We start from the raw sequence: 25846 nt of genomic DNA on the forward strand, positions 1-25846 counted from the left end.
GCCGAGGTAAGTAGCCCCCTCTGTTGGTAGATGGCCCCATGGATATGAGCTGCTTTCCATCTACTACTGTTGCTCCTGTGACAAAGCTGCTGCCATCTGTGTACCAGGCAGGCACACCTGGCCAAGGCTGATCAGTCAGATCTCTCCTTGTTCCAGTTTCCTCAGCCAGGACATCAGCACATTGATGTACAGGAGTGGAGTCATCCGCCAAGGAGCAGTAAACTCTGGTAGTGGGTATAGTCACATGCTGACCCAGAGTAAGCTTGTCAGCGTCTTTAACAAGCAGGGCTGCCTTTATGCTGTCAAAGGCTTTTTGGTGTTTTTCAGTCCAGGTGAATGGGACTTTTTCTTTCTGCAAAAGCCCGCCGTTCCCAGAAACTCACGTACTTGGCGCGGGGTGGTGGGGGTTGGGATCAGCATCACAGTCTTTTTTCTGGCCTCGGTGAGCCACTGCTTTTCTTCCCGGAGGGTGTACCCTAAGTAGGTCACCTCGGTGCGGCATAACTGGGCTTTACCCCAACTCACCCAGTCCATTCAGGAGCTTCTAGGAGGGCCAGAATTTTTTCTTTGTCTTTGATGTCTCTGCCTTCAGCCAACCGCAGGGCTTGGGTTAGTGCCAAGAGTTCATGTTTTCCAGAGCATTAGTCAGCCATCGGTCAGGGGGCTGAACCACACTTTTAGGGCATGTGCCAAGTTTTGTCTCAGAGTCAGTTTATCTGCGTCCTTGACAAGCAGGTCATCTTACAGTCACCAGATCTAATTTTCACAAGTATACCACCGTGGGTCTTTTTCAGGGTCCCAATTTCTGAGTAAGAACCTCTTTGGCAATACTTTTGTTCTCAGTCACATCTAGGAGTCCCAAAGTTAGGGACAACATTAGGGCAGTCTCAATAGCATCTAAGGCCATCCAAGGTTGTTCTTTATTTTTTATACGAAGGGCTGTTTATCTTTTTAATTCAGCAAAACCTGGGATCCACAGTCTGCAAAGACCTGTAGTGTCCAGGAACCTTTTAAACTTGCTTTGCACTGGTCAGTGGAGGAATATGAAACACAGTCTCTTTTTAGCTGCTTTTAACAGGTAGGCCACCGGTCTCTTTTAAGGACTCAGCTTCTGTGTTAGCACCCCTTCTGCTTTTTCTTTACTTTCAGCCACGAACAGGTGAAGGGTTTTGTCTTGAGGAGGGGGGGGCTCCTCTTCTTTTTGTTAGGACAGTCTCTCACCCAGTGTTCTTCTTTTTAACAGATAACAGTAAACACTTTGATCTTCAGCCAAAAGCTTTCTTTTTTTGTTGCCAGGTACTAAGTTTTCTAGTCTCCCTGACCTTTGTGGCCGGCATTTTATTTCTCTTATCTTTTTTGAAAATTTTCTGGCTCCCTATTTCTTACAGATCATCTCTAAGTGCTAGTATTATTAGCAAGTGTCACTTTGCTAGGTTCTAGTCTTTGTCATTTATCTCTCTTTACTCCTGTTTCTTAACTGCAATGGATCTAATTATTACATCTATATTCTGTCACTTAACTTTTTTCATAGTTCGACTACCCTGGTTTATTTTTCTGTCTTACAGCACATTTCTGATTCTGACTCTGGTCTCTGTACTTGCCAGCCTCATTTTACTGGTTCCTCTTTTAAGTATCTTTCTCATTTCAGACCTAATTTTCTTTATCTCTATTTTTACCTCTTTTCACTGTTAACCTATCTCTTCTGAGTCTGCTGAAGCTTTGCTCTCAGCTCTTTTTTTTGCAGACCTCTATCCTTCATCAGAGCCTGGCAGTTAGACTGGTAGGTGCTCCTTACCTTGTATATCTCCCTCACCGGAGCTTAGAACAAACTCACACAGCTCAGGGTAGTGCCTGAGAAGAGAAAACACATGGGGCAGAGAAGGGAGGGCAGCTCTATTTGGCTGCACCAGACCACTGATATCCCAAAATGAACACAATTTTTTTCTCTGTTAACAAGGGACAAGATACAGAGGGCAGGAGAATGAGCCTTTCTCCCACCCAAGAGGCAGGCAAAGGCTGCAAACAAATCCTTTGATGTGTAGAGCTCAGCGCCCGAGTCTCCCCGCTGAGCACCGGAATGCGGGCGTAAACTTCTGGGAGTGGCAAACAAACGCTGGCAGGCAGAGGCTGCAATTTAACTATTTAACTACCTGTTAGACACCCTGTGCTCTCTGCACTGTCTTTGGGGAGGGAGCACGCAGCCGGGCCGGCACAAGGGAGTGCGGGTAGACTCTGGGGGGGCAAAAGAGGGACGCTGTAGTCGGCCCCTCCCCAGCTGTGGCAGGCTTCACGGCCACTCCGGGACTGGCAGGCGGGGGCCGGCAGGCCTCTGCACTCACTATCAGCATTTTACAACTCACTCGCAGGGCACAGACAGCCTCCGTTGCTGCTGTGTCTGCAGAACTCAGAACCTCAGCACCACTGCTGCTATCAAAGCCCTACCCGCGCTGCCAAAGCCGGAAATCTTTAGCCCAGCTCTGCATTTCAGAGCTCTTTTGAGCAGTCTGGGACTCACCAGCACTGAGTTTTTTTCCCTTTTTTTTTCTTTTTTAAAACTATTGCTGACAAATTTTGTCCTGACATCAGTCCAAGTCTACAGTCGACAAAGGGTTAACACACACACACACACACACACACACACACACACACACAGTCTTGTCACGTGACACAAACACAACCAGCCAAACGCCACTTTTTGACGGGGTCGGATTTCACATTGACTCCCTTTTTCTGACGGGGGCGGAACTCCACATCCACCCCCGCTCTGGCAGAGAGAACTCTCTCTCTTTTTCACTCTGCCAGGCAACAGCCAGGTCTTTTTAACTGTTCTGTACCCTGGGCACTCCTTCCAGGGTCTCCCTTGGAACATCTCTTTGGGGTGCGGATTGTGAGGCCATAGACAGCCGTCCTCTCACAGCCACTGCCAGAATAAACCCACAATCTCAGAATACACAAATGCAGCAGTTCCACACCTACACACCCAGCAGATTGTCCCATTTCTAGAATAATAGCAGACACGAGAAAAGCAGACACGAGACTGAGATAAAAAGAAAAAAACCAAAGCACGAGGTGGGACTCGAACCCACAATCTCACACCCTGAAGCACGAGGTGGGACTCGAACCCACGATCTCGCAACCAGAAGCACGAGGTGGGACTCGAACCCACGATCTCGCACCCTGAAGCACGAGGTGGGACTCGAACCCACGATCTCGCAACCAGAAGCACGAGGTGGGACTCGAACCCACGATCTCGCAACCAGAAGCACGAGGTGGGACTCGAACCCACGATCTCGCACCCTGAAGCACGAGGTGGGACTCGAACCCACGATCTCGCACCGAGGGGTCCACTAAGCGTCCTTAGTCCTCCCCTTGTCCTCCTGGGACGTCTCCCAGGGCGCACAGACGGTGGACACCTGGACACGTCTATCCTTCCACACCCTACGCTCCTACCCGGAGCGCGGTCTCACTGTGCACATTGCACACTGAGCGTCTGCCAAACCAAAACAGCGATCGCACCAGATCAGAAACTAACAGAACACAGACACCAGACCAAAGCAGAACAGTAAATCTTACTTCTGAGTGGGTCCAGGACTTCTGGGTAAACGCGCTGATTCCCGGCCAACGCACCAAATGAAAGACTCCAAACTCCCAAAGGGAGGCACTTACTCAAGCCTCGGGTCAGCCGCGCACCCAAGAAGACACTGAGACCGGTACTTAAGATGTATAGGGAGCAAGATTTAATTCAGCAACAACAAGAAAGCAGACAAAACAAACAAAAAGCACATATATACCAGATATCTGGGGCCGGACCTCATGCAGCCGGTGTGCAGAGGAGATCCGGCCCCTAGCCCAAATTTTCACAGGCTTTTATAAGAGGAGGGCAAGGGGGGAGCAGGGCAGGGAAAATACAGGTTTTACGTCACTAAGTGATTCAAACAAGGGTTTTTCCAAAGTGCTTTTGCAACTGCGTCCCACACTTTGGCCATGTACTTGATTCATTGAAACTGAGGTTTTTACTCACACCCTTTATCTCAAAAATGTCCCTGGCACAGTCCTTAGTTGGGAGGGGTTGGACTGGGTTCGTTCCAGGAAACCCTTATCTCAGAAATGTCCCCGGAACAGTTTTCATTTGAGAGGGGGTCTGACTCTGGTGTGAGAGTTCAGAATGTACTCTGGGGTGAGAAGTTCTGGTGGTCAGTAATTTTCTTCTTTCATAATCTTCCCCTATGAAAAACTGCAGTCATCAAAAGACTTTGAGAGAATCGGGGACTGCACAGCAAGCAGGTATACATAAGAACACGAGGAGGAAAGGCACACTGCTCAGGAATCTGTGCTGTGCACCTTGTGTTCATCCTTCAGAAAAACCATTCAAATAGCTTGTGGCCTAATAGGCTTAGACATTTAAGTATTTCCAACGTGAAACTTGTAATAATATACCGAGACGGAGACCCCATACCCCACATTTCGCTATGACTGCCCTGTTAGTGATGAGTGCCTTTGTTAGTTAACTGTCTTTAATCTTGAGTAGCGCATGTTCTCAGAAGCCCCTTCGTCCTGCTACCCACTGCATTAAGGAATCACTAACCATCCTGTTTCCCTGCGCTATGCTACTCTAAGTTACGGCTGCTTAGTGTTGCTACCTATGTCCCTCATTGACCTCGATGGGTTGGTTTGCAGGCATTGGTTGGTGACAAGACACTAGCATTTTGGTTGATGGACGCCGAGATGTACACAAACATGAGCATTCTGGCTCCTTTCACTCCAGTAATTGATCGAGGAATACAGCTTCACAAGATGATTCGACTCATCACTCACGGGCTCGGTGGAGAAGGCTATCTCAATTTCATGGGTAAGTGACCTTTACTTTCATGGCAAAGTAAATTTGTGCCTAAAATGGTAACTGATATCAATGATGAAGAATGTCTTGAATTGGTCTTTCCGATTAAAAGAATTCATCCTTAAATTTTATTAAATATTTTTGTCAATCAGAATGCTACATTATTTTTCAATCCTAAAATTATTATCTTGAATTTCTTCATTCTGGTTTCATTGTAGGATTTTTATGTTAACATACTTAAGTTGTAGTTGTCAAATACCAATATGTTAAGCAAGTGGTTTGGATTTTCTCTGAGGTAGTCACTCAAAATTTCTTTGTCACAAAAGTGAAAGTCATGGCCAAGGGACATTCTGAAGAGCAAAATACTTACTGTTGAAAGCAACAAGATGGTAGAAGGTCATTACCTGGAGAATGTTGAATAATAAAACAAGAAAACTAACTAATAATCTCCATTATGATTTGCTTTACAGCAAACATCCTAATGTTTGGAGTTTGGAATTTATTCTTTTCAGTTGGAGAGCAATTGATAAAACTATAAAACATGTCTAGGAGCCAGATTTGTTTTTCCACACAAAACATGCATCTGCATGTTAGAGTTATTCAGTCTTTCTGAGATTTTTACATGAAACCTCAGTTGGAAGATAGGCTCCAGACAGTTTCAAAGGTGAAATACTTCCTCTTTCTTAGTGTTTCTCAGAGTGGAGGAATTTCTGCAGAAATGGGATACTCTTTGGGGTACCAATGGGTTACTCTACCTAGATTATCAATCATAATATTTCCAAAACATTCATTTTAACACATTAATTGTGTTCAACCTAAGAAAGACAGGTGTTTATTCCTCTGGGAAACTCTGTACATGAAACTGAGAATTTTAACATAATAAACAACTGTAATTGGTTCTAACATCTACCTTTCTATAAGGTTGATTAATTGGCCACATGTGTGATCGAAAATGTAACTTTGAAATTATTCTTTTATATAGGGTCAAGAGCTCTTCTCTAATTTTAATTAATTCCAACTTTTTTCTTGAAAACAGGTAGCTTCTATTTTTAATGAATCATTTAAAAGCCTCAGTCTATCTAGGACCTTAACCAAGTGTGCAATTCCTCTACTTTTAAATCATAATCTCTTAATAATTTCTAACTTTATTAGTAAAATTATTTATTTAATTTAATATTTCTCTACTAGCTATCATAATTTTAAATATCTTTTTTTTAAATTTTGTCATCATGTCCCTGTACTGCAAAAGCCTTCAGTATCTCTGTGTCATCTAGGTGACCTGTTAGCCATGAATGACAGAGCAGATACTGCATTGCCACCCCTGGGTCGCCTGCCTGAGACCATGCTTTGAGACCACATAGCTCTGCTCTGCCAACCACACATTGTTTCAGCTTTTTTCATGCCATAGGCATTGGCATCTGAACCCTGAGACATTCGTTCTTTCTCTGTTTGGGACCACTGCACTGTTAGATACTCTTTCCTTCCCATCTTGTCTGCTTAGTAACTATGTTTATTAAGTGGCCCACTATGCCATGAGTTCTAGTGTTCTTAACTCACTTGTATGTGACTTAACATAAGTACCTTTTGAACTCTCTTGGTTACGTGGCGTCTTGGATAAACTTAGTACTCAGCAAGTGTCCAGATCCCCCAGACTACACTTTCCTCTCTGTGAACTAGGACAAGTGCATCAGATCACAGACTTAGCTCTCACACTTGTCCTCAGCCAGCACTCTGGATAGTATTCAGTTATGATTTGTTTGCTCAGCATTAGTTCTTGATCTGAAAACACAAATTGTTCTCACAAGCACAGGGATTTCAGAAACTTAAGAAATTAGTATTTACTTGGAACACTTATAGAAAATCTGTTAGATTTGGAAGTAATACAATTGCTTATCCATATTTTAGTCATTTACATTTTTATCTTATAGATTTTGTTTTTATTTCTCCACTGGTAAAGCTAGAAAACAGTAATTTTTTATTTAAATGATTCCATGGTTTTTGGATATTGCTGTCTCCTTTTGGTTTGGTAATTTTTTTTTTTCATTCACTGGTTTTGTTTTGATTTGATTTAATTTTGTTTTAGCAAAGCAAAGTACATACCATTGGCTGGGTAGGGATGTGGGAGTGGCCTGGGGGGAGCTGTGGCAGAGGAACGAGTATAATCTAAATCATTCAAGCCAGTGAACACAAAACGTGAAAGGATCCCACAACCTTTGAACATGTGGCTATGCGCCCCGATTTCCTGCCATTCAGCTCTGTCTGCAGAACCCTAGAAAATACCACTTTGGCTGATCTGCTTTTCATTTGTTTCTGGATACAGTGTTTCTAGATTAGGGTTTCAAAGAAATATCGTGTCATCAATTACAAAAGAATTGCCATTAACTGTTAATAAAATAAAGTGTCACTTTTTCTGTCCTGTTTTGTTTCTCCTTCTTTTCTTTTTCTGCCAAATCTTAGTTCACAAGCAGTCTGGGCACAGAGGTTAGGTGAATACTAAGTTAGGCTTCATCCCAATTGCAGCTGCTGTTATCCCAGCTCTGTGCAGTAAAGGCACATGTTTAGTGGTGTATAACTAGGAAGTGGCCACAGCTGGGTCCTTCTTCATTCTCATGGTATTCAACTTGAGATTATTACAAGGTAATTTTACTTAGCTCAATTTGTAGATTAACCATAAGTGTGTGGCAGATGACTGAATAGCATAGAGGGTAAAAAAGCTCTGTTTGAATCAAGTCTTCTAGGTGTTTGTAAGTATGAATGGAAACCAAAAATCTTTATTCTCTGCAGTCAGTTCTTTATGGTAATGCTGTGCCTGTTTCACAGGGCTTTACTGAGGTGGGGTGGGGTGAAAAGATTTAATGTATATCTTTCCAAACATGCAAGCATATTCAACTTACCTATTATTACTTATTCTAGTAAATGTACGGGTTCTAAATAAAATTTTAATTCCATATAGGGGAAGTAAGTAAGTTTTAAAGAATCTTTAAGACCTATTGATTAATATGAGTAGCTTAAGGTATTCAATCCATTTATATTTTAAGATATCAGATTGTAACCTATACCAGGGATTCATGCCAGTTCACAGTCTCAGATAAATTTGGAAAAAGACTTAGAAGGAAACTGAAGGACAATTTGGAGGTTAGAGACCAGTGGAAGGGAACAGAAGAACTGGAGATCTTAGCCACAGCAAGAGGCGAGGGATAGGTCAGAGAAAGAGGAAAGGGTCTGACTTCTAAATGAGAGGTCAGGAATACAGGCAGAGCCAACCAGTCCATGTGTAGCTCCATGGGAGGCAAGTGTATGCAGAGAGAACAAGGATGCTTGGGATTTCAAGCAAAAGAGCTTAGTATTTTTTGCCAATATCAGGAAAAGCAAAGCCTTATACTTTATTTGAGTTCACGCTTAGCCTGAAGGATCTGCAGCATGCTGAATCCTGGGACTGGATCGTGGGGGTACATCTTCATATCTTGCAAAAGAGAGTTTTCTGCCAGTCTTTTAGCATGTATTCAGGTATATCATGTTTCTTGAAGTCACTCTAATAGACAGCTTTCCTGAGCAACATTTGCCTGTCAAGGTGACTGACAGGCTAATTTGGGATAGAATATCTTTGTGATCATATAATCTATGAGGCAGGTAAGAATGACTCCTGCCTATCCAGAGCCAGAGAGGGTATGCAGGCCATATTCCTGTAGTGAAAAAAAAATCATACAACTGACTAGATTTAAAAAATATTAATAATAGAGAGAGCTGGAAAGACAGCCTAGCATTCAGAGCAGTTCCTGGGACCTTTTGCAGAGGACTTGGTTCTATGCTTAGAAGCCAAGTCACAATTCACAACTCCCTGCAACTGTGGGCACGTTCTCTTCTAATCTTCTTATGCAAGTGTGAACATGTGGTACATATATTGATATTTTATGTGCATATATGTGGGGAAAGGGTACACATATGTACCCTACATAAAATATCAATCAATCAATCAATCAATCAATATATAAATAAATACATCTAAAATTAAATGAGTAAATCTATAAAATAGCCACATATTACCAAAAGGACATAATTTTCCTTAAAGGGCTACAACCAACCCCTCTATATCCTCCTCTCATGGGCTATTTTAATTCTTAAGGAGGGACAGTGAAGATAGCTTTCCTTCTTTAACCTTAGATTGTTATCATACATAGGAGGATCAGCCCAGAGTTGATCATGAAGTAGATACTTACTTTCAATGGTCTCCAAGCCTGCTATTTTCTGACAATCTACATAAAAAGAGACGGTAATCATTATTTGTAAGGAAGTCATTCACCTTTTCTCAGTTTGTATTGTATAATATATTTAAACATTTCTGTAGTCAGCAATATCAAGTGTAAATATTACATTTCTCATATACAATGGATAATGAATATATCAACTAAGACAACTTTGGATTTATGTATAAGGAAATCAGAGTTTACCTTTCTTATTTAAATTTATTGACAAAGCCAGATTGTGCTGATGTGTTAGCATGTCTTATGTATCTTTTGGGTGATATCTCTGTGTCTATAAGATACCATCATATAGAACACCAAAACAAATTTAATGTTTTTGTCGTGAATTTATAAACACAATTTATGTGCTCTCTCTCTCTCTCTCTCTCTCTCTCTCTCTCTCTCTCTTTCTCTCTTTCTCTGTCACACACACACACACATTCATAAACTCAATGTGCAGGCATGAGAGGGCAAATTGGCTCTTTGCAGGTTCATGTTTCAATGTGTCTTCATATGTGGCTATGCACTACAGGCACTGCAAGGTAAACAGAATACTGTGTTCAGCAGGGATCAAGCTGAGTTAGGAGACTTTGGGTTTTGAGCTTCTCTGTCAAAACCATTTGGACTAGGAGGACTCAGGAAAGCCATATTAAAACCAGAGTAATCGTATGCTTGATGCAGTTCAGAGCTCTTTTGAAATTAGAGTTCATTTGTAACATTACATGTAAAATAAAGAAATGGGAAACAGCTGGGCAGTGGTGGCACCTGTCTTTAATCCCAGCACTTGGGAGGCAGAGGCTGAGGCAGGCAGATTTCTAAGTTCAAGGTCAACCTGGTCTACAGAATGAGTTCCAGGACAGCCAGGACTACACAGAGAAACCCTGTCTTGAAAAACCAAAAAATAAAATAAAATAAAATAAAATAAAGTTTAGACAAAAGAATTTTCGGGGTTTTTGTTGTTGTTGTTGTTGCTTTAAGCCAAATTTAATGGTAAAGAAAAACAAAAGGTATGGACTGGAGATCAGTCAGTAGTTTAAAATGCTTATTATACTAGAATGGAGAGCTTAGTTTTGACCTCCAGAATCCACACAGAATCTGCAGAAGACATTGGAAGAAGTTAGAAATAGTTACTCATTAATTGGAAAATAATAATGAAAATGTATTGTGTTTTAAGTGTCAATTTTATGGTAAAAATGTTAGCATTGAGTTGGTGGTGATTTTTTGTATAAAAACACTTTCTAGTTTAGAATGTGTTTGTAATACCAAATAGTTGTATTACCAAATATTTTCTTCATTTAAACAACCATGTCTCATAGCTTTATGAAAGCCTATTTTTGTTTTTTTTCAACAACATGTGGGGGGTTTCTTTATTTATTTTGGTCTTTTGGGTTTTGTTTGTTTGTTTGTTTGTTTGTTTTGGTGGAAACTACATTTTTGTTTTTCAATGGGTGTGCCTTTAAAGAGTCTTGCCTTGTTTGCCCCTGGTTTGACTTTATCCTTAGCTTCACCTTCTGTAGACACAGAGATGCAGAGCGACAGGGGTCACCTCAAGACTGTCATGTTGGACTAGTTCTGACACCTCAGACCTAAGGAAGCTCTGCTCTTGTCACGGAGCTAGCTCTCTCCCTGTTCATTTCCCTCTTCTTTACAGGGTGTCTAGCCTTCCCGAAGACTGATTGTTAAATGAGTGCACCTTCATTTGATTTGAAATTTTAATGGGGCGTGTGATCTCTGGATCTACCTCAAAGCATAAATAATTCAAATGTTTCATAAAACAAAACCACCCCCAGCAGCAAGTACAAAACACATGATCTGGCAAAGTAAAATCAACAGAGCCAGCAGGATTTACCACTGTAATATATCAAGGTGATCCAGGAAGCTCAAAATTTGTGCTGTCTACGTAAAACATGGATTTCCCAGGATATTGAATAACTCATGCATAATTGGAACCCAACAAAATCTGGGATCAAGTGGGCTTATTGACTTGTTCCTTCTCATATAATTAATTCATAAAATTTGTTGAGTCTTTGTCCAATCTCTGCCCTTTTTGATGTAGAAAAGGAAAGCAAGAAATAAACCGAGTTAAAATATAAACAAGGGGCACATGTGCAAAGACTTCTGAAAAAAACAAACAAGCAAGCAAAATAACAAACAAACAAACAGCCATTAGTCAACTCCAAAATTTCTGTTTTGTTTCCATGACTGAGATGATTTGTATATGCTTGGCCCAGGGATTGGCACTATTAGGAAGTTTAGCCTTCTTGCAGTAGGTGTGCCACTGTGGGTATAGGTCTTGTTATTGTCCTCCCTGCCTCAAAGTTAGTCGTCTGCTAGCTGCCTTATTCAGAACAGGAGGTGGAGCTCTCAGATCCTCTAGACCCACATCTGCCAGGATGCTGCCGTGCTCCCGCCATGATGATAATGAACTGAACCTCTGAACCTATAAGCCATCCCCAATTAAATGTCATCTTTATAAGAGTTGCCTTGGTCATGGTTTCTGTTCAGAGCAGTAAAACCCTACCTGAGGCAATGACTCTACCCTACAATTTACCATGTCTTTCTTGTATTTTACCTTGTATCAAATTATTGGACTGCTTTTCTGTTAAATAGCTAATCTACTGATTATATATGGTTTTGAATATAGAAGTCTAATACCTACCCTTAAAAACATTTTTTTTCATAGAGCATTCTGAAAAACAAGAGTTGTGGATTTTCTTTTTTCTTCAAAATTTGCCATATATAGACAAGTTGACATATCACTTTTATGAATTTATGGGTTGTATTTATAGTGTTTTAGAAACCCCTACTGATTGATGTTTGAAGTTAAATCTAGTGTTTTCATCCTAACTGAAGTTTGAAGTTAAATCTAGTTTTGGTGCAGTTGGAAGTCTCCTATATTCAAGACTTAGGTGCTTTTGAAAACATTGTCCCCAACTTCCTTTTTATGTTGCTTTTTTGCAGCTGTAATAGAATACTCTGGCACAAGGCAGCTCAGAGTAGAAAGGGTTTATTTTGTCTTACAATCTCAGAGGGACAGTCCTCAGGATGGCAAAGTCTTGACAACCTTAAAGGAAAGCATGGGGTTAGGAGCCAGACTTGGATGATCACATTTTCATACACACACATGAAGCAGAAAGGTTTTGCATATGCACATGTGCATATGGGGGGGGGGAGGGAGGAGGTTAAGACAGAGGAGGAAGAAGAATAGGAGGAGAAAATAGGGTGAGCTAGAAAGCCCCAAAGCCCAAGGCTCACCCTCCTACAGGTTCTGAAACCTTCTCAGCCAGCATGTTGATCAGCATAGTGACCACCTGGGGACCAACTGCTTACATACACACAACCATTGGAAACAGTTTATATTCAAGCCACAACAGAGAGTTCTAACACTTGGCTCCCAATTTGATGTGGAATGGTTATTGTTTGAATAGAAGTGAATGCTCGCCATGGGCGCCACATTTGCTGGTCACAGGGGTGTGTTGAACAAGAAGGACAAATCTTCTGCTACATATGCAGCTAGAGACATGAGCTCTGGGAGTACTGGTTAGTTCATATTGTTGTTTCACCCAGTCGGCCATAATTGGGAAGAGAGGCCCTTTGGTCTAGCAAACTTTATATGCCCCAATACAGGGGAATGCCAGGGCCAAGAAGTGGGAGTGGGTGAATAGGGGAGCAGGGCAAGGGGAGGGTATAGGGAACTTTCAGGATAGCATTTGAAATGTAAATAAAGAAAATATACTACTACTACTACTACTACTACTAATAATAATAATAATAAAGAAAACCCAGGGAAAAAAAGGACAAATCTTCCACATGGTAGTTTTTGTAGGATAAGTCTCAGTTACATAATTAAATTTCTTTCCAATTGAATGCTTTATTCCTGAATTATAATTTATCGCTGTAACTGAGTACTTAGTAATATTTGGATTTTAGTGTTGAAAATTTACTTTTTTGCCTCATAAAAAATAAGTAATGAACAAAAATACCCATTGTTTTCTAGATGAGAAATGAGTTCTTGAAATAGCTTTTCACGTGCTCTGGGAGGTGGAAGCTGTTGCCAGGAGTGACTTCCTCCATTTATACTCCAGCCTCTTAAAGTAGGCACAAAGGACATTTCTCTGGCTCTTTGGAATTATGGCTGCTGAGGCTAGATCCTGTCCCTCCACTGGAAGGCTTCGCTGGGAATGCAGGAGTATCTTCTCTGAAAACCAAAAAGCAGTAACTGAGAGCATCTAGAAGCTTTCAGAATCACTCTTGCAGTCACTCTTTCCTGTGCAATGCTAGGAAATATGCTATAGGAAATAGAATAACTCTCTCCCCGAGTGAGAGAGTTATTTGATATCTGATACTTTCATTCATTATATGTCTATGCAGTTATTTATTTTGGTCTTTTCTTTTTTTTCCTTTTGAGATAAAGAGTTTGAAGTAGTCCTGGCTATGTTATAACTCCATATATAGACCTGACTGATGTCACAGAGATCTTACTGCTCATGCCTCCACAGTGCTGCATTTAAAGATGTAAGCCAGTATGTTCAGCGAAATTTTTGAGACACAACACTTGTCAGAAACCCCAGTATTAATTTATTTTAGGAATAACAGACTTAAATTGCAGATCACTAATACAAAACATGAAAGTGCAAGTGAATAGGGACACACACACACAAACACACACAGCACAGAAATTTGTAAGTTAAAAATGCATCAAAAATTGTGAAAAGTAGACCAGGTTAAAATGATCAGAAGGTAGTCTTTCAGGTTTTGTCCTGCTTTGTGAAATAAATGTAAAAGAGCTTTCTAATTTTCCACTCACCCTCTTCTGTCCAAGAGCTCCTAGGCTCTTGGTTCCTCGGTCTCCCTGGAGCCACCATCACAATCACATGCCAGGATCTCACCCCCCATCAACAGCTGTCCTCTGACATGGATAAAGTCAGGAGATTCCATATCTACACGTCATGGTGAAAGGCAAGATGGCTAGCACAACTGAGAGAGGCATTGATGACAGGGTCATTGGTGGAAACTCCTCCAGAGGGCCACTATCCTGAAAGTGCACTAACCATTGGCATGAATATGGTCATTTGCCATCACATATAGGAAGCCAACCTCACAAAGAGGAATACAAGAAAAATATCAAAGATGTCAAGGAATTACTCAAATCACCTTGAAGAGCAGAGACCAGAAAGAATAAATACTTTCAGGTCTGCAGCTGCCAAAACGCATCCTTGCCAGTATCACTGAATACCCTACTTTTCTTTGTAAAAACTTAAAATCCACTGGCAACATTCCTCTTGAGAATTACTGTGAGAATGAAGGGACTCCACATATGATTTTACTTAGGGATTCTTAGGAATGGAAAATATGAACATAGTTGGTAGTTCCTTTGGATCTTTCAGCTACCATTGTAACTGGATATGTGTGTCACCCACAGAACAGCAGGACTTGAGACAAATAGAAATTGTATTGGGAGCTCTTCTTGTAACAGTGATTCATTTGCAGTGGAGGCATCTTTTTTTTTTTTTTTTTTTTATGCCATATACGTTTTCTAAAAGTCAAGTACTATATATTCACCGAAGAGAATGCCCTTTGTTTTAACATGTTTAAGTGTTCCCTTCTGTATTGTTCCTGGTGGTGGATCAGTACTACAAAGCAGAGATGGTTCAGGTAACTGCTGCAGAAAGAAGTGCCTGTGGGACGGAAATATAAGAAGCAAGAATCAAAGTTATATTCTGAGTTGCAGTATTGGGTGTGAATAGACCACGTTTATTTACACAGGCATCATTTGAAGCAGCAACTTCCACACTTCCTCACTTTTCATGAAAGCAGATACTGTGGAAAGAGCTGATGAGAAAGGGACCAACTCAGTTGAAGCAAAAACTGGAGAAGACCTCTTTTCAGATAGATAACAGGCCTAATTATGATGGATGGGTTGTACTCTTGGGTGGCTCATAGACATAAAAGAAATTAGTATAAGTTTAAGCTGCTTTTTTATTTGTTACATTATTTATTTACATATCAAATGTTATCCCCAGCTGGGCGTGGTGGCGCATGCCTTTGATCCCAGCACTCGGGAGGCAGAGGCAGGCAGATTTCTGAGTTCCAGGACAGCCTGGTCTACATAGTGAGTTCCAGGACAGCCAGGGCTGTACAAAGAAACCCTGTCCTGAAAAAAACAAAAACAAAAACAACAACAACAAAAAAGTTATCCCCCTTCCCGGCTTCCTCTCCACAATCTCCCTATCCCATCACCCCTCCTTACTTCTTCTATAAGGGTGCTCTCCCCCCACTCCTGTCTCATTGCCCAAACATTCCCTTATGCTTGGGCATCACTGGGGCATCCATCCATCACAGAACCAAAGGGCCTCCCCTCCCATTGATGCTAGATAAAGCTATCCTCTGCCACATATGCAGCCGGAGCCATGAGTCCCTCTTTGTGTACTCTTTGGTTGGTGGTTTAGTCCTTCAGAGCTCTGAGGGGTTTAATAAATATATGATAAAAGCATTTAGTTTGGAAAGTGACTAGAACTTTATTTATAAAGGTGATACAGGCCCTACTACAGAAGTAGGCATTATGTTCAAACTTAAATTCTAGTGAGACTACTGTGGAGACCTAGTTTGGGTTTGGTGAAGACGACTTGAACGAGGCCAGAAAGAGCACAGGGAGCAACCTCGGAGCCTGGAGGAGGAGTTAAGAGCAGGAGACAGAACTGGTGAGTCGTGAGGAACCATGAGTCAGCCTAGCTACTGGCTTGGAAAGAGGACTAACAGTAATTAAGGTCTGGGTCAGGAACCGGCAGTACCCCTCACCACCAAGGAAAAAGTGTTGAGGAGTCAGAATTTTGTGTAAGCAAGGGCTCTTAATTCTAGACACACAACCATCAATCCCCATTCAAACACAAATGGTGAATAGTTGAAGTCAGAGAATATCAAGTCCAAGAAGTGTAATCAGGTTGCAGCTACCAACAGCTAGAACCAGGACAGCCATGAGGCAAGATCAAACAGTAAGTACCCACTGCCCAAGAGTAAATGAAGGCACAGAGCAAGACCCAGAGGAGCAACACTGCCTAACCACGAGAAAGCCATTGGGGGAAACAGAAGGAATTTTGGAGGAAGGAAGAAAAGATGCTTGAATTGTAGTGTCACCATCCCCAGTGACCAGATTTCAAATGATCAGTCAGGCAAAACAGCTATTTTTGCCGGGATAAACCAGGGCATAAGTGATTCTGAGAGGTAGAAAGCAAAGATGTACACTAGAATGCACTTAAGAAAAACTCAGTTGCTTCAAAACACATTCTAGAAAATGGTAATATAAGACAACGGAGTCCACGGGGGATCAAGGTTTGTTTCCATATGGGAGAGAAAAAAAATTTCCCCAGACCATTTTTTCTCTTTCTTTCTTTCTTTCTTTCTTTCTTTCTTTCTTTCTTTCTTTCTTTCTTTCTTTCTTTCTTTCTTTCTTTCTTTCTTTCTTTCTTTCTCTTTCTTTCTTTCTCTCTCTCTCTCTCTCTTTATTTCTTTTGGTGTGAGAAAAAGATTAACATAGAAGAAGAAAGTGAGGCTACAATTAACAGTGTATACAATGCATGTACAAATATTAGTATTTGTATAGATTTACTACTTTGGCCTGAAGCAATGAAGAAAGAGGGTTCAGGTGCAGTTACTTAAGATGGGAGTTTCATGGAGGTGAAGGTCATGTTCATAGCTCAGGGAAACCATCATTTCAGTTTGATAGAGAAGAAAAAAGGTGTCTGAAAAAGGACAGTGGCTTTAAAGAGATATCTATAAAAGTGAAGATAGCAGAAGACCCTGGCGGGGAGATCTGTGAGCAATGTGCACTCTCTTGATGGCTGACTTGGACAACACATAAAGGCAGCCTTTGCTTCTATTTCTTTCCCCTTAGAAGCCTTCAGTTGATCAGAGATTAGAGTTGCCCAGAACCTGTCAAATAGGAAGGCTTTCTGTGAGAAGGGAACCTGGGATAGGCTAGAGAACAGAATTACTTCAACTACTAGTAAATGTCCAAGCTAGTGGGCGGGGTTTTGACGTCCCCCATCTCTCAAAGCATCATGGGATGGGCTGCTCCTGAGTATTATTGAGAGTCTTTGTACAGCACACCTTTATTGGTATATAAATTTGTTACCCAATCTTTGCTTATATTTGTTCACAAAACGTTTGTATGTTCCTATATACAGAGTATATGTAATTGGTTTGTTTATCAGGTAAAATGTTGACAGAGAACTGCTTTATTTATAATGTGGGTCATCTGATATGTGTCCCTATGTTTCTTGTTTAGGAATTTCATTATCGTGATGTTATTCTTGTTCCTGTAATGAGTGATACCTGTGGAGAAAGAGGCACAATTACAAACTGGCAATTTTCTCTCTCAGCAGTATTATGAAATTGCCATTACTAAATTTGAAGGATTTTCTCCATATGATTATATTGTATTTTGACATTTGAAAATTCCGTGGGACATTTTTTAATGAGTATGTTCCATTCTCTCAGAGCCACAGGGAAAGTAGATGGGTTTTGTCCTAAGTGTCAGACTGCATTTATTGATGGCTGCATTAGACATCAGTATAAAATGTGAGACCTTACTTCAGATCTTCCCTCTGTGATTGTTTAGTGTCAAACTTGTAAATTCTTCTTCTTCTTCTTCTTTTTTTCTGATAGAAGGGAATACAATAAAAATTTAAATGTCTTCCTGCTAAGTGCTGGAATTGAAGCAGTTATAGGAAGAGAAAATACACTCTCCTGAACAGTAGGAGTGCTAATTTCTGGCATTTTCTCTTAGCTTGTTGAGGCAAGATTACTAAACGTAACATGACTCCTAGAAGTCTATAAAACTGAGCTGTGAAGAATGGCAAAATTCTCAGTGTGAGCAGTTGCAAATGACTTGAAGCTCCATTAAAATGCTCAGAGACACAAATAGCACATATCCTAAATAGCGGAGACCTGAAAGAAATGGGCCAGATTTGATTCACAGCACACCGACAACTCGTTTCAGGGGGCATTTAATGAGAACCTGCCGTGATTGTTGTACTGTTAAACCTGAAGTAGCGGAGCTTGAAGCCACTGAAATTCAGGGTCCCTATGAGTGGGGCCCTGCCATCTCAGAATTCACAGAGCACAGCAAATGATTTTCATTTGTGGAGGTGCTGACCAAGGGAAAATTGTGAAGGTTGGTTTAGAGACCAGAGACCTGCCCATGGAATTTCTTCTTTCTCCTCTTTCTCAGGACTGGAAAGTCTCCATCTGCCAGGTGCACATTCCAAATAGTACACGTTTCCAACTCCTTGCTAATGAGAACCGCTTTGAAAAGCATTGATCCCAAGCTATTAGAAAATAGTGTTGTGCATATGTTTTCTTTACTTCATTCCTAAAAAGCAAAGTAGCATGCATCAAACACATTACCAGTATGAAAATTTTATAATCTAGATATCGAGAAAGGGCCTTCTCCTTGGTCCCTAGTCTTAGGATCACAGTTCTACTTTACTTACAACTAAAGAAACCCAGGCAAGAGCGAAGGGATATTATTAGTTTTGGCTCAGTAGTTTATTTTCAGTGCAGAATTTGTTAGAAACAAAATTGCTTTTCCTTACAGAACGTGCTAAGCAATGTATTATTATTCCTTGTGTGCCATAGATTTAAAACCGACACCCACTGTGCCGAATATTTGTCTCTGTCCTTGAGAAAGGAGAGAATCTTACCACCATTTCGATTTCAGGAAGGGAAAGTCCCAAGCACAGAATAATCTCCTGGGCTGGCTTCATTTCCCCTCCTTAAAGTGAGAACTGTGCATCCTGGAGTTTAACTCTGGGGGTGGCACAGCTCAAGTCCCAATGTGGTAAAAGAGGTGTGGATCTCAGCATAACTTCTAAAGGTAGAAAGCATGCTTGCTTCTCAGCTTAAGTCTGTGTTCTTTTCGCCTGCACTGGCCATTTCACCTTGAGAAGCGGAATAAAACCTTCATCTTGTCCTTTTGTACATGCTTGTGCACATGGATACTGGCTATCCCTGATTTACAGGGCATACTGTACATTTTTATGCACCCTTTGCATAGCTAATGCAGAGGCTAGTTGTGTTATATATATCCATGAACTGGGGGTACACTATCCTTGCAGCCCTAGATTAAAAGAGTAGGCATAATATCTTTTCATCTCCCTCTGACAGTTACTGAGTTTGCCAAATAGAGGCTTTACTTGTCAACTTTCTGTAACTATATCAAAATGTATAAATTTTGCTATTTATAAATAACAAAATTTTATGTTGTCTCCTAGTGTTAAAACTTTCAGTTAATGATCAATGCAGGCCTATTTCTTTGGTTTATATATAGACAGAGACATCATGATTGAATCTCCATAGCAAAGGAAAACAAGTTACCTTACTCCTAAAAATAGTGTAGAGTAAGTCAAAGTTTCCATTCTCTGCCAAGGGCATGCCTACAGAGTGTACCTACTAGGGTCTGCTCACCACTTCCTACATCTTAATGGCTGAATCATCTCTTAGGAGACTAGTCTAGGGCCCAAACAATTAAGAATAGGACCTTTGTGATGTAAACTGTCAGAGGCACTGTGTATTTTATTGATGTTTAGAAATGTCAACAGCATTCTATTACCTATTAGTATTTTAAAAGAGCCATAAAGCCTTGCTACCAAACCCTGAACTTCAGAATCCTATGGAAGATTCTTTTAAATGCAGAGGCTCTGCTACTTGTGTGGTCTTCACTGTGTCTTACTCCTCTGAAGGTTTGTGTGTTGAGAACTGGGGGAAATGCTACCCTCGGATGAGAATAGAGATAAATTACTCCACTGTGTGATCATCACTAGTGCTAAATCTCTAGATCTGTGTTGTGATGTCAGTGACACCTGATCTACCACCAAGAACCCACCTCACTAAGACCTCATCTCATTGGCAGTGCACGCACTCTGCTTCCACCAATTCCCGGTCATTCCATTGCTGTGAGATTTACATTACCCTTGCTAGAGATTTACAATAATACGTTTGGAGTAAATAAAAATGGGTTTTAAAGAGACTTCATAAAGGTCAAAATACGCTCAATTCTTACTGTTATCTTATTTACAACTCTCCAATCCTACATTGTCAAAATTCATAGAATAAGTTTTATTAAAAGTTAAAAAATCATTTCCTAAAACGTATATAATTCATTTTGTCAATGGTGTTTTTGTTGGTTGCAAAAAATAGAGAGTGTTTTTGCAGATGGCTATAAAATATTTGACTAAGTGTAGACTGATAATGGCTTCAAAAAAGATTTAGCATGGTAAACTTTTAGGCTATTTGAGACATTTAGTGTATAGAGATTGTGTCTTTTCTCAAAAATTTGCCCACAGATTAAATAAATTAAAAGTTTTGGATACTTGCCAGAAGCTGTTAGAAAATTTTGGATTGCTGTGAGTTTCTGTGTGTCTGATATGCACTGGACTTTGCAATCTCTCACTAGTTACTCTGCGTGGTAAGTCATCATTTTTTCCTCAAGGCCTCTTAGCACTTTCTATGGATTTTCTAGAAGTTTCAAGGCAAAGAAATAACATAGATCTCCCTCTGAAGACAATTGATTAAGGCGTCTAAGTTTGAACTGAAAGGTGGATGGCTGGTTCTTTTAGTATTAGCCAGGCAGGCTGTAATGATCTACAGGCTTCTAAGTGTGACTGATTGCATGTTTCCTGAGCTGCTGGGCTGTAAGTCTGTCATCCCATGGAATGCTATGATGACTGCCCTGACCACAGATATTATGTTCCAGAAGCCTTTCTACCGAGTAACTCACCAACAGCCAATGAGGAAGTTAGAAGGTGATTCTCTCTGCCTCTAAAATCCTCCATAGCTACACTATAGCTTTCTCTCTTTTTTCCAACCCTCCACACCAATAAAGAAAAGCAGGTAAAAGTGAGCTGATACACATCTCATGGAAGACTAGTGAAGGAGGATCTGGGTTCCCTGGGAGACAGAGTGATCTCTCTCTTTCATTCCTAACAAAGTGAGAAAAGGATTCTCGGTCAGAATGAAGTCTGAGACAATAAAAATGATTTGGGTCCCAACTTAACAATATCTTAGCACAAGGAGGGAGTTGATTTTAACATGTGTTTCTTCCCGCTCCTAGCCAAATCTGTGCACTAACCACAGGCATAGTGGTTACATGGAATTAAGTTGGGAGAGAAGACTGAGGTACTCATTACCTTAGAATGTGCACAGCAATAAATAACTTGGAACTTGATCGTAGAAGCAATAGCTAGCTCGTAGGGAGTTACAGAAGGGTTGTACACTAAGTCACCATAGATAAATGAACAGGTTAGACAAGTTACTTGATTAAAACTGGAAACAATGAATTCAAAAGAGCAGTCATCTCAAACCAGGCAGTGCTGCAAGATAGTTTGCCATCAGAATCCTTTTAAATTTGGTTAAAACTGTGTATGTCTAAATTCTTTTCTTACTAGTTACGTCCGTAACTAGGACAAGTCCCACTGCCCCAGATGAGTTATATACTTCATTTTAGACATCCATGGATATTATGAAGAAAAGATTCTGTTCTCCAGGACCATGCAGTTGCCAGCAACCATCTACTTGTTGACTCAAGTGAGAGGGAGGTTTATATTTTAATGTTCTCTAAGGTATCTTGTGCAAGAAGGGCTGCATCACTTAAGAGACTTCCGTTGCACATTGATATCTTTGGAGTACTTCTTGTCTATGCGTGCAAGAGTTCTGTTTCTGAATGCAAAAGAAATGTCAGAGAGGTGCTTTGAATGTTTGTATTTTTATTTCATAATTTGAACACAGCCCAGAGAGCTAGCATATTCAGCTGTACTCTCCAGTGTTAAGTTTTGTGGTTGTCTAGATAAAACATAGATTGTATAGTAGCAGTTGCAAAGCTTTGCTGTGTGGTTTTCATGTGAAATGTCCCCATAGATATATGTGTTGCACTACCTGACCCTGCAGCTGGTAGTGCTGGCTTTGATAGCTTTGATGAGATAGGGCCATAGTGGAGGAAGTGGGTTTCTGTGGATAGTCTCACGTTATAGCCTGTAGCTTGGCTGAGTTCCTTTTCTTTTTTGGAAATGTACACGCTATACCTAGCTCCCAGTACCATAGAGAACAGCTGGGCCTACCCCAGTCAACCACATCAAGATACTAGGAACCTGATGTGCCTCCAGTAGGTATTTTGTTAGGTTGTTAAGAAAAATATTACACTGTCTTTAATTGTAAAATGTATCACACTTTAAAGAATTCAGTAGTAGAGCAAACATCATAACTTGTTTGTCTTATGTAAAAACAATTTATATAAGTCAAGTTGCTTAAAGTAAATTGTACCCATAGAACCATAAATCTGAAATACAAAAGTGAAATAACTGTAACTTTTAAAAGTTGAGCAGCACTTCTATAATACCTACAATTAATTTCTATCCTTCAAAATGCATTTAGCAGATTATATCTACAATTAACTTAAAAGCTTATACGTGTAAGCTTAAAATATCAGTCCACTTCAAATTTTCATAGGCAAATGCATTGACTTCAACAAGTAACCCTTGAATATCTCTTCAACTTTGTTTGTACATCATTACCTAGCAGCTATTTTAAAATCACTTTTAATAAAGCCAAATGCATTGGCTCAGTGGTTAAACATGCTTGCCCACAGAGGAAAACCTGAACTCATTACAAGGTCAGAAAAGTGGTTAGAGAGAACCAGCAACCAAAATTGTCCTCTGGCTTGCACAGGAGGGCTTTGGGACACCCATTCCTGCACTCATGTACACAGAGACAGTACCAATATCATTAAAGTTTTTAAAAGTGCCCATGTGATAAGTATTTCAACTTTATGAACATATTGGAAGTCACTGTCATTCATGGGAATTGTCTGAGCTTTTTTTTCATGACCAGGTTGAAAGAAAATGAGATGAAAAAATAATGTTTAATATCTTTAAAAAATTCCTGTTTTTTTTCAAAAAATGTTCATAGTCTATACAAATATTTTAAAATGAAGTTACAGGAGTCATAGGTTAACATTTCATAATGTATTTCGAAGACACCCAAGTGACTAATTGTGAAATCCCCTCACTGAGTTACCTTGTTTGACTCACCCCTGTCACAGTTCCTCCAATCAACAGATCATATAGAATTCTGGGTTTACTCTAACATATTTCTGTCATTTAAGAGATAATTGACTCTAATTAACTTTATATTTTATATTTTTACTGTTTTACTTTTCTTCAGTATATTGGAGAATCACTATATACTTAATGATTAAGGATCAGCTGGTTTTATGACTAAGTATAGACTTTAAGATGTAGTAGACAAACTTAATGGTTACATTCTGGAAAAAAAATCATTTATCCCTAGAACATCTTAAAAACAATGTATGGACTTTTTAATAGGCATAGTATTTGATAATGGCGAGTTTTCTTGAAGTTTATGATGTAATAGAGGGAGTTGCCCTCTCTCTCCCCCATGTGTGTCCTGTCCTCCCCTCCTGAGGATGGAGTCACCTACTTTTAAAAAGCCAAGTAAATGTCAATAAGATAAATAAGAATAGCTGAATGTATTCTTCTGTCTACATGATCAGGAAGTCCTAATTATGGTCGCTGGCATCCAGGTACTCTCAGACAAGGATTTCCTGGGAGCTACTTCAGAGAGTTGGGTGTTGTGTTCCCTATATATATTTTCTGAAGAGATAGAAGCAGTAACCGTCCTATAAGTGCTAAAGAACGTGCACACCTAATTCTAGCACATGAATATCCTTATGGTTTCCTAAATGTGCCATAGTATTTCAGGCTCTGCAGAAGTAATGGTACTCTCCTTAAAGATAGTAATTTATTCTTGGGTGGGGGAGGTTAATTTCTTCAGACATCCAGAGCATATAAACATATGTAATTTATATGTAATAGTTCAATTTCATGGAGTGGAAACAATGAACGAAAAATATCTGGAAAGACACCTGGATTTGGGGGATTAGGAGAGGCCCTGTAAAGAATAAGAAAGGTTAAAACCACTGCATCGCTTGTGCTTAGCATCTTGTCCTCTTCTCAGAGATTGCAAGTTAGGTTTTGTGTAAAAGGGGCTGGTGCAAGAATACCTGTGTCAGTTTCCAAGCTTGGTGGGTGGGTAGCTTTCTCCCTTTAGGATGGCCTAGACTTTTGTCCTTGTCTCCCAATTCCATGTGCAAAAATGAATTATCAAGTATATGAGAACTTTATTCTCATAGTCTGCGTTGTTTGCTTTTAGTTTCTGAGCATAGAGTTGGTTTTCTTATGATACTACAAACTGGGATATACCAGATCAGAGGAACTGTGTTGAGATAGAACCCTTCTGATGGTAAATCTGGCGGTCAATAGCAGAAGGCCAAGAGAGAATGCAGAAGGCCAAGAAAGAATGTCTGTCCAATGGTGGAGAAAGAAAGCCAAGCCCCATGTCTGAGAAACCCATTCCAAATACAACGTCGTCACTGTGATCACCACAGGAAGGCCCACTTTTCAGCTCTGAAAACATCTCTAAAGAATGGACATGACTGTGTGTCATTCTTATGTTATTGAAAGGATTTCTACTGTAGCTAAAAGTTAAATGATGCAGGTTTTAATACTTGGAAAGTTAAAAGCAGGTTTCCTGTGACTACTAGCCCACTTCCAACTTAATTATTATAGTATTCTGTTTACTTTCTTCTTTTTCTCTTGTCAATATAAGCTACACCCCGACTAAATGAGGCACGGGTTGCCTGAGGAAATGTGACATCAAAGGGAACGCACTGAAGTTAAAGAATTTTAATTCTAATTTAGAAGGGATAATTATGCCTATTGCATAGAAAGACGAATTTTGTAGTGTACCACACTTGGACATGCTGATTTTTTTTAAACATTTCTCACCTGTACCACAATTAAAAAAAAAAAAAATAGCATGCAGCCTTTTCCTTGAATTTGATGGTGACCCTATAGCTGATTTTGTTTTCAAAGCATAATTTTTTTCGATATTATGAATTATTCTTTACTTTCCAGAATAATTTGAATTCTTGTTATAATAACATTTCTGCTGGTCATGTTTCCAAACTCGGTCTGTTAAAAGAAAGATCATTGACCCTCAACTAAGGCATTTGCCTTAAAATAATAAAACTCAGTTTATCAGATTTTTAAAAATATGGAAGACAGAGGCTTATAACTATTCCCCCTTGCTCTCCCTCCCTCTTTTTTTTTAATTTAATGAGACAACAAATATATTCACTCATGAAGTTTAAGGATGCACTATGAGCAGCAAGCTTTCTTTTCACTCTGCATGATAATCATGTGTTTTAGTTATTATGAAAATTATAAGGAGTAACTGGCAAATTAATCTTAGAAACTACCAAAGATATTAAAATCTCTTGTGAGAATGCACTCTTTCCCGACCCCTAGAGCTTGTTAATATTTATGTGTCCCCTCCCGTGGGTTCATCTGCATCATGTAGTTAAAGGTGTCAGTGCCACCTGTCTGTTCTCTCTTCGCCTCTCTAACTTTTGAAAGGCTCCTTCTGCTCGCCTACACGTGGGGCATTCTACTGCTTGCTGACCTCTGCAGCCTGGCCATGATCCCCCTGACCTAGCTGATTGGGTCTTACACCCCATCTTCTTCCTTTTCCCTTGTTTATTAGCCATGGCTGTCTGGTCTGCTTTCCCTCCTCTTCTGGCTTCTCTCACACTGTACTTGTCTCATCAGAACCATCAGCCTCTTTTGTTACTTCTTTCCTTTCCCCTGTTGAGAAAGTTCACTTATTTTACATTTTGACCATTTCTTTAAAGTACTTC

General features: G+C 40.1%; 1 protein-coding gene across 1 annotated transcript in view; it reads left to right on the plus strand.

Annotated features, from left to right (window-relative positions):
• Positions 1-25846, plus strand: part of Gbe1 (1,4-alpha-glucan branching enzyme 1) — a 240595-nt gene that overhangs the window by 172754 nt on the left and 41995 nt on the right. The window contains exon 12 of the mRNA XM_021184815.2: positions 4678-4849. Within this exon, the coding sequence (XP_021040474.1) occupies positions 4678-4849 (172 nt within the window). The remainder of the gene's footprint in view (positions 1-4677; positions 4850-25846) is intronic.

Source organism: Mus caroli, unplaced genomic scaffold (assembly GCF_978045245.1).
Source record: "Mus caroli unplaced genomic scaffold, Mus_caroli_1 scaffold_17, whole genome shotgun sequence".
Lineage (NCBI taxonomy): Eukaryota > Metazoa > Chordata > Mammalia > Rodentia > Muridae > Mus > Mus caroli.